Here is a 16,388-nt window from a genome sequence, read left to right as displayed (position 1 = left end):
TCGAAGAAGAGGAAGTTACTCACATTAGAATTGGCGAGAGCTGGACCGTGTGCGTGTACAAAAGGGTACGAACACCACGCCGGCCACACATGCACAGTCCGGCTGACTACTGCTGCTCAAAACTCTGATCTGCAGCATCGGGACAAGCCTGACACCTACAGTGGAGCACCCACAGGGACATCACTCGAAAAACAGCGATCAGAGTTGATGGTATGGTGTTGAACTGATTTGTCTCACTCAATATGATGGACTGTGTTTAAAATCTGGGGATGGCATTGCATTGAAGTAAATACTATTTAACTAAATAACCAATGCAACCAACTACTTAGGGTACTGTAATTACTACTAATAATAATTGTAATTCAATAGCTGTGGACACACATTCACGGAATCATCATAGCCTGATGTAAGATACCCCACTGAAAGCTTTGACTCAAGCCACAGGCAGGGAGAAGGAACGGAGTGGTACTGAGGACAGACTACCCTTAAATACCTTGGGAATGGACATGAAGAGCCAAAGGGTGCATACCTTGTCCTGATGGACACTACTAAGCAAAGTTCTCCAGTTTCAGCTCAGTGAGCGAGCACCTAACTGAGAGCAACACATCTGCAACCATTCAAAGAAGAAATGAAAAATACCTACTGGCTACGTCTACACTGGCATGAATTTCCGGAAATGTTTAAAACAGAATAGTTTTCGTTATAAGTATTTCCGGAAAAGAACATCTACATTGGCCACAGATGCTTTTCTGGAAAAGCCCTTTTCCCGGAAAAGCATCTGTGGCCAATGTAGACGCGCTTTTCCGTCATTTTCGCGATCGGGGCTTTTTTCCGGAAAAGTCTACTGGGCTGTCTACACTGGCCCTTTTCCGGAACAGTGTTCCGGAATAAGGACTTATGCCCGAGCGGGAGCAGAATAGCTTTTCCGGAATAGCGGCTGATTTTGTACAGTAGAGCGTCATTGCTTTTCCGGAAATTCAAGGGCCAGTGTAGACAGCTCGCAGCTTATTCCGGAAAAGCGGCTGATTTTCCGGAATAAGAGGCCCAGTGTAGACACAGCCCCCGTGTGTGATCAGTGAGTTATTGGTGTTGAAAAAATCATGTACTCATACCAAATCCAACCTTCTACAAATGTGGCCATGCACTGTTACTCAGCAGCAAAAACAAAAAAACTCCAAAAAAGAGAATGGGGGAATATTTTTTTCCCTTTCACTCCTCATTCAAAAATACCTGAACTATTTTCATTCACATTTTCCAGAATAATTCATCTTCAGTCTGAGGACAAGCATGGAAAAATTAATTCCCAAAGTTGAAAGTTTCAGAAAGTTATGAGCTTCAACTATAGTGTCCACCATAATTCCCTAATGACAGCAATGAATTACAAAGAAAAGTTAAAGAAGTTGAATTTGGACCAAAATCTCCAATCCTGTTCCTTAGCACTACTGATTGGTGGCATGGAGATGTAATCTTCTTATAGGAGACCAGCTGTGAAGTAGCCGTGTAGGCGGGATTTCTCATCTGGCATTAGGGATGTACAGTCTTATAGAGAGTGAGAAAAGAATGGAGAACAGCTCTACTGCAACAATTCTCAGCTGGCAAAAGGCAGATCTTGGATTCGCTTGCACTGGGGCCAGTGTAAAATGGCCCACAAAATCAGGGCACATATTCCCTGATGGCCCCTCTTGAGTGGATTTCATCACGGGAGAGAAACTGATCTCCTTTAAGATGAGTACCAGAACTACATAAACACTTAAAGAAATTAGCAATAACTCTTAGTTGTAAATCAAATAGCAATGAGTTAACATTCATTAGTAGATTGTTCAGATAAGTAGATTTCCAATTTACACTGTGTGAAAAATCAATAGAGGAGTTCAATATGAGATACAGAAATACTGTATTTTGAAAGTACTGTCTTTCAGGCTATGATAGTATGAAAAAACACTGTCATCTATTCTTATTTCATTCCTTACACTATGTTCAGCAAAGGAATTCAGTAGTAAAATTCCATTCCCCCCGCTTTTTTCAACATCTGCATAGTTCAAGAGATAATTTTCATATTTGAATGAACTGGCACTTTTGTGGCCACAACTGTTTTTTGCAATATAATTGTTGTTCCTAAGGCATAAACCCCCAAATTCAGTATTATCATATGAAGTAATGGCTCTATTCAAAGCCATATCATTATTATAATTACCTATTATAAAGTGCCCAACAACATGCTAGCCACATCATTGTTCAAATAGGAAAAGGTGCTGGCCTCTAACTGCAGACAATGTCAAAATGAAGGAGGCAAGAAAACAATAAGATGAAAAACTAGTGAGCAAATGGTATTACCTGTTTCAATTAAATATGAAAAAAAAAATTGGTCCTATGACCACTGTCTTGAAGATATATTAACACAGCACCCATTTAATGTATTGCCTTCTACTAAACAATTTGCATTATTTTGGAAGAGGTTAAGATTACTTATATAATATTTACATTTTGCATAACCCTTCTAAATGTAGGATTGGAATCCGGCATTTATATCAAAGATTAACAGCATTTTTATTGAAAATAAGTAAGCATATTTTATTTGTTAATAAGTGACACAAATACCTTCTTCTCCTTGAACTGGTTCTTCCAGTAACAATTCTGACATACATTCCCAGTCCTTCAGTAGTTCTTGAGAACTCTCCCACAAACTGTCCACCAAGTAAGCTGCATGTTCATGTAACTAGAAATAACACAAATGTCAATAAAATGTTCTGGTTCAAATGGAGCTTCATCAATTATTATAAGGGCCTGAGTGAGGACAGTATTCTTCACTCCCATCAGAATGCTTATCACACTTCTCTGTAGAGTTAAGGTGTCATAATAGTGGACAAGAGGAGTGGGGTGAGGGGACATTCTATCAAGGTGTTTATTTTTCTTTTACTAACAGTATGCAATAGGCATGGGGAATTTAATATTAGCTTTATAATGTACACAGTTTAAGCATCATAATATATACTGTAATAATGAAAAATGACAGAACCATGTTCATTCAACACTTTGCAACTACACTACCAAAAAGTGTAAAACTATTGAACTACAGTTTAACAACATAGTTCGATAAGAGCAACTGGGTCCGATATATTTATTTAAGAAATGTGTAAACATTTTAGAAGGAAGGGCACTATTTATGGACAAGACATTATCATAAAACATTTTCAAGTTATGTGCAGATTTATCCACTTTTCAGCATGCACGTGGAACAAGAACCAAATAGCTATTGAGTTTAACTCTGATATCTGGATACATACCAGAAGATACTTTCAAAACTGTTCAGCATTGGCTAACTTGGATCTCATTGAAAATAATGGTAGATTGCTCATTAACCTCAATGGATGCAGAATTAGGCGGATATTTTTGAAAATCCCATCAAAAGTTTCTTTGTAATAATGGTATTCTACTGAACTAACAAAAATCATTCTGGAAAGAATAGCCATTAGCTTTCACTGACTTGTAAGACACAAGTTATCAACCAATAATGACACAAAATGACACAAAATCCTGATGTCACTAGTTAGCAAGTAATGGTGCTGCCCCCCAAATAGAGAAATCTTGGGTGTTAGAAATCGCTGATGTCAGTGTCCGCTCATGAACTTTTGTGCTCATGGCTGTTCTCAGACGAGCTGAAACAGGATATGAAAACTCTTTTATGCTTGTCATGGTCACAAGCCTAACTGCACCTCTGACCCCTCTTGTGGTCTCTGTGATGCACCTCCATACATGTTCAGCCCTCATGCTTTTACCTCTCTGGAGTGGAATCTCACAATTCTCTTAAACTGGGTCCTGGACTACTGGCTTTGGGTACCTTCAGTTCTTTCCTTGGGGAGTTTGTGACCAGTGGTAAACACAGCAATCAGACAACCATTTCAAATCAAAGTTCTGTTTAATTTCAACAGTAGGCACAAAGCATAATGTTAGAGGAAAAGGGTTTTAAAACAACAGAAAGGCTACAGGCATGTCTATCTTATCTAAAGAGATAAGGGAGGTACGGTAATATCCTTTATGGCAGTTTTTCTTCAACTTTTTAAGACTGTGGAACACCAAACAATTTTTTTTTTAATGCAGAACACCAAGATTTTTTGTTCAGAATTAAAAAAAAAAAAAAAAAGCCGAGGGAAATGTGGATGTGTGTCCTGACCGAACTTCTGTCAGCTGCTGGGGAAAAAAAAGAAAAAAAAGAAAAAAAAGAAAGAAGAGGTCGTGGTACACCTTCTACTAGTTCGCGGAACACCTATGTGCCGCCGAACACAGTTTAAGAAACACTGCTTTATGGGATCAACTTCTGACAGTGGAAGGTATACATTTTGAGCAATAAAGAGTTGTTATTCAAGTCTGGGAAATGAAAAAGACCGCCGTGTAATCTGATAGTTTGTATCTTCCATCAAGAGACACGGACCCAATGAAAGATATTACTTCATCCACCTTGTCTCTCTCAAATCTTGGGTCCAACATAGCTACAACACTGCAACTAAATATCTTATCTAAAGTTTACACTGAAGACAGGCAAGAGAAAACTAGTCCTAGGGAGGATATTAGTATGAGTTTACTTTATAGAAAAGGACAAGGGATCCAATGCATATGGTGTACATAATATTAAAACCTGTTTGCAAAAAAACTCACTCACTCAAATATAAAGTAGATTGGCATCAGAAATATTTTTACCTCACTTTCAAGAAAGAAAAGAACCAACATCCTAATGAGGTTCCCATTTGGACTGTTCCGTCCTCTCCTCTTCGCTAATGCTTCTTCTGCCTGGGGATCATGCCTGCTAAACAGTCTAGAAGTAAGTAAGAAGAGCTATGATATTTATATTAATTAGCTTTGTTTGCTCAACAATATGGTTAACACATTCATTCATAAAATAAAATTAAACAATTAAATAACCATTTCTACTCAAAAGAAAACCTACATTTATTTAGCTTCAAGGGCCAGAAGCACTTTAGACAATGAAAAAGTTATGAAATGTAGTGGTACAAAATATTTAACTTATAAGCTAGCATATTAAAGTTTTTAAGTTTGGCACTAGTATGGCTATCTTTCAGAAAAACAATGTTACTGTAACACTACCAATATAAGGATTAACTGTAGGACATTCTAACCTGGATTGCAGCCTCTTTTACATAGGGCATAGTAATCCTAAACTGAATTCAAGTATTTAAGCAAAATGATAGCTGTGAAAGGAGGCAACTATCCTATCCCACCACTATCCTTTGTTTCATTAAAAAAAAAAGGATAGAAATGAGTTACAGCTCAACCTTTGTATATTTCTTAAAATTCACTTTTACGTAGATTTGTGCACAGTATCTAATTGCGTACTTCCCCCCAGCTCCTCCTCTTTTTACTCATGTGTTCAGATATAAATTTCAGGAAGACGAGACAAAGGGCTAATGAAGAAAAGACAAAAATGGTTGCTGGGAGGAAGAGTCATATTTCAAGCAAAGCAAGTGACAGGATAGCTGGATTTCTGGGTTGTGTTCTTTGCTTTACTACAGATTTCCTGGATGGTTTGAGTTATTTCCCCTCCCTGTGCCTCAGTTTCTCCATCTTTAAAACAATTACAGCAGAATATTCTTATTTCACAGGGCTGCTGTAAGTCTTTATTCATTAATTCACATAATTTAGCTTGGCATCCTTAGATGGAAGGTCTCTATAAATGTGAACTATTCTTGTAATAAAAAATAGCAGCAGTGTAGCAAGTTTTTACTTGTGCTAATATAAATGTTACATCAATTCACATTTACAATCATTAGTATAAATATATACAAAAGATATAAAATATCAAGCTTCAGGACACAAGCTAACCACATTATGGTATTTCTTACACTTCCTCTAAAACACTTGGTGTGGATCACTATTATAAATAAGTTACTGGATTAGACAGACTCCCTGGCATGATCTGGTATACCAATTTCTAAGTTCCTCTCTGCTGGCAGGTGTCTAGGGAGTGAGAAATGGTTATAAGTTCTTTTCTGGTCCTTCCTTGCTTGATAGCGATTTCAAGTATTCTCCTCAACAGACCACCACACATTCTTCCTGCAGATTTTAGATGTAGCTATGACTCAACCACTAATGCCAGCTAACAAAGGCTTCACTATTCTGTGTTAGCAATTCCTATCAGGCCTGACAAACTCAGTACAATGAAAACATTGATGTCACACAATTTGTCTATCATGAATGTTGTGTGAGGTATCAGATAAAAGCTTATATAATACTGATCAATCTAAAAATTGAGACACATATGTATGGTTGATACACAGATAGTTATGTATACATATTAGCAATAGTTTGCAATCTATATAACCAGGACTAGTTGCATAAGATTTCTGGCAGACAGGAGAGATAAGATGTCACATGAAACTATGCCAACATAATGAATGTTCCATTTTCATGTGAAGTCTGGAGGAAAAAATAGGTTGATGGAGATGTGTAACCAAGAATGCAGGGCACAACACAGAACAAGCAATAGTTGAGTATTTCTGGGGAGGCATTTCAAAAGAGGAATGATGGTGGTGAAAGATACATTTTATTTAGGGTACCCATGTTTTCTAATTTCAAAAAACAGCCAACTGAAGCACTGAGCAACAGTTTTTCCTTCAATACTTTTGGCTTTCAAGAACACATATATAGGAAACAGGATAACACATCACTTTAAACAGAGACTTTCCAAACTAGGAGAAATTTTCATGTGTTAGACAAACTAATTTATCTTTCAGATTGTTCATAGTTGTTTTGCCATATTTATTAATTACTGAAAATATTTTAATACATTGTATAAAAGAATTAATTATTTTACATTATCTATCAAGCAGTGAGATCATATTACTGAATCCACAACATCATATCCACTTTCATAGTAAAAGACTGATACCACAAGCATAGAATCATGTGTTTTGTGTCTCAAAGAGAAAATCTGGGGTACTATGGGCAGGGGGAAAAATCCCTCACACCTTAAAAATGCAAACAACAAAGGGAACACAAAATATCACTGGTGAAGTGAACTGTTGGCTGCGTAAATAACCTTTTGTGTCAAATATAAGCTGGTATGAAAAATTTCATTACAATTAATTCTTATGCAAAAATATCTGTAATAAACTATGAAAAGCTTGAACAAATTTAAAAATAGGGTAGGAAAATTAATGTTAAAGACTTCAGAGTGTTAAAAATATTGTTCCAGATTCCCAGCTAGTCCAGAGAGCAAAGAAACAATCAGCTGAGATTCTGCCTTTTTGCATTCGAATTTGCAGCTATCCAGCAGAGTGAAGGAGAAATTTCTGGACATTTCTCATCACCTGACATCAAAGGTATCTAGCTACCACTAATAATTCACACTCTTTTTTAACATGCAAGTAAATGCACATAGAGGTAGTATTTTAAATTAAAAATTCCTTTTACAATAGCTAACTTTGGTGTAAACTGGCATCCTATTATTTCGAAGTTGAGTAAAATAAATGCCTTGAAAATAACTATATCCTAAACAATCATGCAGCCATGTCCACAATTTGTTGTACCAGGCCGTATCTTCCCTACGCAGGAAGGTTGAATTAAGATATGCAACTCCAGCTACATTAACTACACAGCTGGAGTAGATGTACTGTAATTCAAGTTTCTGCACAATCTCCACAGCTGGAGGCCGATGGGAGCAAACACTCCCATCAGAGTCCCTCATTCCTTGTGAGGAGCAGGAGTACTGGTGCCAACAGGGCTCCTCTGAGTTCAATTTAGCAGGTCTTTACTAGACCTGCTAAATCGAACTCTAGGAAATGGATTGCAGCAGGATCAATCTTCCTCCTCCTGAAGACATTGCCCCAGAAGCTACAATGAAAACCTGGTACAAACTCAAGGGATTTGAACATAAATTGACAAATCATTTGTTCAAACAAGAGCATTAACTGCTTTGCTGAATCAGGTTATACTTTCTATATATCAACCTGTCACTTACACACTTCACTATGCATTCTCAGAAATCTATCATGAATCTGCTTTTCATTTCAGGATGAGAGGTAGCTTACTTTTTGTGAAGGAACTCTCCAGCTGCTACTGCAACCGGCCGGTGTGCTGAATACACCAAGTGATAAACATTCTCACAGTCTTCATTGGACAGAGCTTCTTCACTTCCACTGAAAAAGTCAGAAAGTAACACCTGAACCAAAAGAAATATTTAATTTCAGTTCCACCACCTCCCGTAAGTTACTTCAATGATAGACAGTCCACACACACACACATACGGCTACCTGGGCCACAACTAAACACCACAGAAATCAATGGGACATTAACTTCAATGAGTTTTAAATTAGGCCCCCAAAATATCTGAACACTTCACCAAAATAAAATACCTTTAAGTTCAAGTGGCTGTTTCTTATGAATGTAGTACCCTAGGAAATGGTGAAATGTTTCCTTAAATTTTAATAACCACCTTTTTAAACTTTAATTACTTGCCAATATTTTAGAGGGTCCTTCTAAAAAAAACCCTGAACCTTTTTGCTTCTATTGAAGTGTACACATTTCAGAATTTACAAAAATATTTACAGCTAATATTTTAGTTCAGAATGGGAAGGCATTATAATTGTTCATTTACACTTGGACATGATTTTTTCCTAGAAAATTTCTCATGGGCTGAGACATCACATGCATTGACTCAGCCAAAGAGAAACTAGCTAATAGCCATTGATGGACCTAACTTCCATGAATTTATCTAGATCTTTTTGACCCTGTTAAAGTCCTGGTCTTCACAACATCCTCTGAAAAGGAGTTCTACAGATTGACTGTGCACTGCGTGAAGAAAAGCTTCCTTTGTTTTAAACCAGCTAACAATTAATTTCATTTGGTGACCTCTAGCTCTTACATTATGGGAACAAGTAAATAACTTGTCCTTATTCACTTTTTCCACACGAGTCATGATTTTATATACCTCTATCACATCCCCGCTTAGTCCTGTCTTTTCTAAGCTGAAAAGTCCCGGTCTTTTTAATCTCTCGTCATATGGGACCTGTTCCAAATGCCTAATCATTTTTGTTTCCCTTTTCTGAACCTTTTCCAATGCCAACAAGGTTTGTTTTTTTGAGATGAGGCGAACACATCTGTACATAGTATTAAAGATGTGGGAGTACCATGGATTTATATAGAAGACATATAGAATAAGATATTTTCTGTCTTATTCTCTATCCCTTTTAAAATGATTCCTAACATTCTGTTTGCTTTGACTGCTGCTGCACAGTGAATGGATGTTTTCAGAGAATGATCCACAAAGCTGCCAGATTCCACTGGTTTCCATCCACATAGGTTTTTTTTCCCTACCAGTATTAGTAAAGTGACATTCTCGTAAAGTATACATGAAATGAAGCACATACTGACTGCACATAACATTAACTAAGAACCGTGCACCACTTCTGCATCTAATTAAGGTGCTTACAACAGTTCAACCAGCATGCCCTGCAAATTCTAGGTACACATTATCTAACAAAGTAGGGATGTTAAAAGGGGGTTAATTAGGTAACCGTGTAATATTAAAAACATTTAGTGGTTACATGGTTAAACGCTACAGGATCTGCAGTATAAAGCTTATAGTACATAGCCCTGTTAAACACTTCGTTTAGTTACAAGCTGAATGACCTTACATCTGGTTGTATTAAAACAAATTTTATTTGAGTGGGCTCAATTCACCAAGTGATCCAAATCATGTTGGATGTCTACACAGCGGCTACGTCTACACTGGCCCCTTCTTCGGAAGGGGCATGCTAATTTTGAACTTGGGAATAGGGAAATCCGCGGGGGATTTAAATATCCCCCGCGGGATTTAAATAAACATGGCCGCCGCTTTTTTCCCGGCTTGGGGAAAAGCCGGAAAAAAGCGTCCAGACTGGCGCGATCCTCCGGAATAAAGCCCTTTTCCGGAGGATCTCTTATTCCTACTTCAAAGGGCTTTATTCCGGAGGATCGCGCCAGTCTGGACACTTTTTTCCGGCTTTTCCCCAAGCCGGGAAAAAAGCGGCAGCCATGTTTATTTAAATCCCGCGGGGGATATTTAAATCCCCCGCGGATTTCCCTATTCCCAAGTTCAAAATTAGCATGTCCCTTCCGAAGAAGGGGCCAGTGTAGACATAGCCAGCTTGTCTATGCTAGCTGACTCTGGCTTGTGGAGCTGTTTCATTGCTGTATAGACTTCTAGACTTAGGCAGAATTCCAGGCTCTAGGTCTCTACATACCAGGAGTGTCCCACAATGTAGACTCCACCCCAAGCCTGAAACAGCCCACAGCTCCAAGGTAGCTGGCATGGGGCAGCCATGAGATTTCCTTTTCTGCGTAGGCATACCCTCAATATGTTTGTCCTAGCCTCATAATTGTTTACCAATCTTCCAATCTTTGTGACTCTTACATATTTTATCAGCAGTAACAATACACTTCAAGATCAGTGAAGAAACATGGAACAGGCTACTGATCTCTGCAGAATGCCTCTATTCAAGGAAGATTTTGCATTAACTTTTGGATACATCAGTTAGCAACTTCCTAATGTGTGTTTTACTGATACTGTATAGTATTAATTTTTAATTAGAATGTCATGTGGTAGTATGTCAAAAGCACTTACATAATTAATTTAATCAACTAAACTCTCAATCTCAAATAATGAAATCAGGTTTGTTTGAGAAGGCATTAATTATACACCTAACCTTTAATGTTTTTAAATTGATTTGATCATGCATCAGTTTTTCCATTATTTTTTCTAGGATTCAAGTCATGTTCACTAGCCTGTAATTAGCTATGTCACTCCACCTGTCATTTTAAAAAAATGGCACATCAGTTCTCTTCCAGTCTTCTGAAATTTCCCCAGTATTCCAAGACTAATTAAAAAGTAACATTTATGGGCCAGAGATCTCCAGCCAATTCATTTAGGACTCTTATAAGCAAGTTATACAGGAAGGCTGATTTAAAACACTTATCCCAGTAGATATTATCTAATATCCTCCTTGTCACTAATGGATTGAAAAATATTTCATCATCCTCATATGATATGGATAAGCTTAGCAGATTTCAATATTAATTCAAACTTAAGGCAGATTTAAACTTGGAAATCTAAACATGTTGAGGTATTTTAACCAACCAATTGTCAGCTTTCTTTGAAAATTCATTCTGTATTTATTCGAGTACTATAAATCTGGAAAGGATTCACTGTTTCATTAACATTTAACAGAGATGATTAATCCTTGCTTCAAATTTAACGAACGCTCATACCACCTTCTACATATTTTGTTAGTCTATAAAGTGCTACCAGACCATTAGTTGTTTTTTAAGTTCAAATTTAACGGTAGAGCTGTGCCCAGAATGGTCCTCTCAATTTAGTGGAATTATTTTTTATTGATTTCTCAAGCAATTTAATGCCATAATTTTCTTTTATGTAAATCATTATCTTGATTTTTTTTCTGATTTTATGACAGAACACAATCATAATGTTTTGAAAAGTCATTTTCTTGAATTATAACGACTACTGGTCCCAATTCAATATCGGGCACTTAGAAGGATGAGAACTTTAGGTCTTGCCAGATCTCAACACACAAACAATATTATATACTAAATTTTTAAAAATTGAGCATTTCAGTGTGTAATTAATGAAAAAAATCTTATATTGTACGCTTCAGTGTATTTTAAATCAGTTTTAACAAACATTATTTCAGTAGTTCTGAATATAATAGGACGTTGATGTTTTTCGTCATTCACATATAGATATGCCGCATTTTATATTATCTAATACATTCTTACATTCCAAATTCCCTTCTGTATTCTTGAATTTTTGACACAAAAGTTGTTCTAACAGAATTGCTTTTCCTTACTTTAATGTGGTTAAATTCTCACACTTGGCACAAAATAGCTTCTGGCATTTAAAAGAAACAACGAACAGAGAACAATGTAACATAGTTAAATGATCTGTTGGTTCCTTCCGTCTATTTCCATTTCCAAATATTGCTCAGGGAAATCATTATTACACATTTAATGTACATCCACTGCTACATGTCTTTAATAATATAAATGAGAAAATTACATCTCATACATATTGCTGGCAAAGTGTTTCCGATAGTAAATTATATTAGCTTTGAAAAATACTCACTGAAGTATTAGAGTGACTAATCGAATGGCTTCCACAGCGACATCATATTCCTTATCAAGTGTCATTGATACAATGCGATCCTGAAAAGCAGTTGTAGTAGTATAACAAAACACAAAGTTTTCAGAAAATAAATATTTAAATTACCAAATAAATGGTCTTTGATGGGCATACCTGACAACTGGCCACATGACAACCGTTTGATATCTTTCAAACATACTAAGTTCATCTAGTACAATGTGTCTTCAAGATAATGTGCCAGATTCTGTATGTCCTGAACCTAACACTATATAGGCAAACAAGCAAACTATACAGGTAACCAACTGTCCCAGCTCGTGCTGGGTCCTTTCCCCTCTACTCCACACTGTGCTTCTGCTTTTTAAATAGGTAGGTACTTAACACATTTAAAAAGCAGAGGTGCAGCGTCAGGGACTGGGCATGATCTGGGAATCAGCAGATTCCCAGCTCGTACCTGGTACCCACTACACCTCTGCCTCCCCTGTCCCCTTCGGAAATGGTGCTTGGGGGAACTGGCTTTTAAGCTGGTGACCCCAGCACCGGCTCTTGCTCCCCCCCAATTACTGCCTCTAGTAGTGGCGGGGTGGCTATGGTGGGGGGGCACAGGAGCTGTGTGGGGGCCAGGATGTAGCCTGCTGGGGGGGGGAGGCACAAGCCGCAGGGGGCGGGATGTAGCCTGGTGGGGGGGGGGTGGAAGGCGGGTGGAAGGCGGGGAGGCCTATTGTGGGGGGAGGGGAGAGACAGGAGCCACGGGGGGAGGGGGGCTGGCCTGCCATGGGTGCTAGGAGCTGCAGGGGGAGCTGAGATGCTTGCTCCTCATTTCCAGCTGCTGTTGACCCCTCCCCCAGGTACGTACTATACGCTTGTCTGAGGAGCATCCCAGCACTTAAAGGGCCAGTTTCTTTCCCCCGCCCCGGCTTTTTTTGCCTGTTTCTACAGTTTTCCGGATGCTTAAGTTCAGGATAGCGCAGACTGTACTGTACTGTACAGTTAGAAAAGAAGTGAATACAACGTAGTTTGGGGCTCCTTATCAGAATTCCTTAGCTCTTTCAGAAGTACTCCATTATGAAACAAGCTGAGAGATTTAAAGTGCCCTGGTGGTCGTGCTTGGATCTTTGCTGAAGGACATCTTAGCACACAAGCTAATTCTACTAAATTTCCTCAAGTTCAGGACACCTAAAAATCCAGATTTTTCTGGGACACAAAGTATTAGCAGAATCTTATGCCAAGCTACATTACTTAGCACATTACAAACTAAAGTTGTTGAAGGAAAAGTCTGAGCATGCATAAAATTCAAAGGACCTGACATAGTTAAAGCAAATATTTCTGATATTGCTGCAAATTTGGGCACATTTGGGGCAATTTTTGACATTTTGAGGTCCATGATGGCTCTTCTCCCTGATTCTCGCTGATCTGTCAACACACCTCCCCTTTTAGGGAGTTCAAATTGGTGGGCATGTGGAAAGTTTTTAGCAAGAACTTATCTGTCTTATGAAATAGAGAGGCCCTTCAACTCTAGGTCTCTTCTTGACTATTGATGTAGAATGCCCATCTAAGAGGTGTTCAACAATAAAATCACTAATGTGGACAGAATAGGGATGTAATAGTATAGCTGATTAACCGATGGACTGATAAGCAAAAGCTTATAGGTGAATGCTATAGACTACACACATTTCCCTCTTCCTTCCCCCCCCCCGCCCCCCACATCCCCCACCTCTTGCCAGTACATTTTTTAGCAGGCTGGCCAGCAGTCCAGCTCAGTCCCAGCTTGCACTGGGTCCTGGAACTATCCCCGCTGCGGCTCTGCATTTAAAGTGTATTTAGAATTAGGTAGGCAAAAAGCCTGGCTCAATTCCAGCTCTTGCCAGGTTCAGGAGTTCAGACCCCACCCCCCAAAGAGAGAGGCTGCCTGGGGACTATAGAATAGTCGAGTAACTGATAAGAATTCATGAGGTAAACTGACAATTCAATTAACTGATATTTAACATCCCTAGGACAGAACTATGTCCAGAAGAGATGCTCTCCTGCTCCCAGAGCTAAGACTGCTCATTCAGGATGGTATATTTATGCCACCAGGAGAGCGCTCTTCTCCCAACATAGAACGGCTACATGGCAAACCTTACAGCAGTACAGCTGTGCCACTATAATGTCCACAGTGTAGATATAGATTAAGTGATCAGGACCATGGGCAGTAGGTGAACCTAAAGCGGAGGGAGGCAAGTCCCAGGCCTGCCCCTTCCTCCCAAGGCCTCAATCTTTTTGCCTCCTCCCCTCCCCCCTCCCCACCAACACTCCAGCCTAAACCTCCCACTTGCATTGGGCAGCACGCAGCCCAAGCCTCTCTGACCCTAGAGCAGGGGGAAGGAAGGCAGTGCATGGCCACAACCTCCCCAGTGCAGGTGAATGAGGAGGGAGAGTGGCCCCAAAATCAGGCACAACTGAAGCCCAGGCAGTCCCAGAAAACTGGATGGGAGGGGACTTGGGAGCTGCACTGAAGGGGAGGGCTGGGGTGATAGTGTGGGTGAGGCCAGCCTGGAAATTTGGGAAGCCATTGCCTTCCCCTGCCTCTGATACCTGCCGCCCATGACTGGTACTATGCTCCCCACAGACCAGGACACAAAACTTGAAGATATATAGCCACTGCACTGATAATCAATACTGCCCACAACATACCTTTTAAGATCCAAGGATCCTACATATGCTTATCACAACACGTGGTGTACCTCATCTACTGCATCAAATGTCCCTACAAGTATGTGGGTGAAACCAGGTCATTACTAAGCTCTGGAACAGGGGTGGAGAACCTAAAGCCCGGGGGCTCAATGGGGCCCCCAAGGTTCTGGGCTCCTGTAGGGGTGGAGCACACAAAATCTACTAGCCTGTCCCCTCGTAGGCTCTGTGTGCGAGGAGAATGTAGGGAATGTCTTTCTCCTTCTTAGCTGGGGGGGCACATCAGTAAGGGTTTGGGATTTTTCTCATTTGTGTGCAGACCCCGACTGATTCCTCAGTGGATCATTGGCCCCCGACCCAAAAAAGGCTCCCCATTAATGCACAAAGGAAAATGATAAAGGACAAAAGTGCATGAACACTTTTCGCAGATTGACTGCAGGATACTGGGGTCAGGGATAGGGACCTGGGGTGGGTGGCAGGGTGCTGGGGACAGGGTGCTGGGGACAGGGTGCTGGGGACAGGGTGCTGCTGGGTGCTGGCAGGGTATTGCTGGGTGGGGTGAGTGGCAGGGTGCTGGGGCCAGGGACAGGGTCATGGGGTAGGTGGCAGGGTGCTGGGGACAGGGACAAGGTGGTGCTGGGTGCTAGGGTGGGTGTCAGGGTGCTGGAGAAAGGGTGCTGCTGGGTGCCGGGGACAGTGCTGGTGGGGGCAGGGGACAGGGTACTTGTGGGGGGTTTGGACAGGGGCAGCTGGGACCAGTACCTGGCAATCCTGCAGCACCTTTGGGTTCCAGGAAGTGTGCGACTGTACTTCCCCTCCCCAAACAGCTGGCGTGCACGCTGCTTGAACAGCAGGGGCTGTTGCACTCCAGCGACTTACTTCCACGATGCTGTCCTGTGGGGAGGGGGGGGAGGGAGAGTGCGGGGAGTCCCGAGGCAGAGAGCGCTGCCTGCACAGTTGGAGCTGTGCAGACCTGGGTCTCCTGATTTCTCCCCCCCCCACACCACCACCACCACGTAGAAAGGCTGCGGAACTAAGTTACCAGGTGCCACAGCCCCACCTGTTCAGGCAGTGCATGCCAGCTCCTTTGGGGATGGGAAGTGCTTCCCTCCCTGCTGCGGGTCACGTGGGGTCACCCCTGTCCGGCATCCCCCTAGTATGCCGGCTGGGAGCAACTGTTCCCCTCTGACCCCGCCTCGCTACACCTCTGCGTCGCCAGGGAGGAAGGGGAAACAAGTGTGCTGTTTCTTTAAGAAGTTGGCTAGCTGGCGCTCTCTCTTTCAGAAGGGGTGGGGGAACTCCTCTCAGAACCCCTACTTTCGCTTCACAGAACCCCAGGGTTCTGCGGAGCACCAACTGGGAAATACTGAATTAGACATTAGGGCTATGTCTACATTGGCCCCTTCTCCGGAAGAGGCATGTTAATTTCCAACTTCAGAATAGGAAAATCCGCGGGGGATTTAAATATCCCCCGCGGGATTTAAATAAACATGGCCGCCGCTTTTTTTCCGGCTTGGAGAAAAGCCGGAAAAAAGCGTCTAGACTGGCGCGATCCTCCGGAATAAAGCCCTTT

The 16,388-nt window shown here is 40.8% G+C and overlaps 1 protein-coding gene across 2 annotated transcripts in view; it reads right to left on the bottom strand.

The window, feature by feature from the left end:
• The window catches only part of STAG1 (STAG1 cohesin complex component), a 296,109-nt gene that overhangs the window by 84,251 nt on the left and 195,470 nt on the right, over positions 1 to 16,388 (bottom strand). For both annotated transcript variants that reach the window (XM_089780890.1, XM_089780891.1), the window contains exons 13-16: positions 12,131 to 12,210; positions 8,043 to 8,150; positions 4,696 to 4,810; positions 2,599 to 2,716 (exon numbers count right to left, since the gene is read on the bottom strand). In XM_089780890.1, the coding sequence (XP_089637016.1) occupies positions 2,599 to 2,716; positions 4,696 to 4,810; positions 8,043 to 8,150; positions 12,131 to 12,210 (421 nt within the window). The remainder of the gene's footprint in view (positions 1 to 2,598; positions 2,717 to 4,695; positions 4,811 to 8,042; positions 8,151 to 12,130; positions 12,211 to 16,388) is intronic.

This window comes from Pelodiscus sinensis, chromosome 10, assembly GCF_052426305.1.
Source record: "Pelodiscus sinensis isolate ZL-2025 chromosome 10, ASM5242630v1, whole genome shotgun sequence".
Classification (NCBI taxonomy): Eukaryota; Metazoa; Chordata; order Testudines; family Trionychidae; genus Pelodiscus; species Pelodiscus sinensis.
Note: the sequence above shows the minus strand (reverse complement) of the source record. Positions and strands in the feature narration are given on the sequence as shown.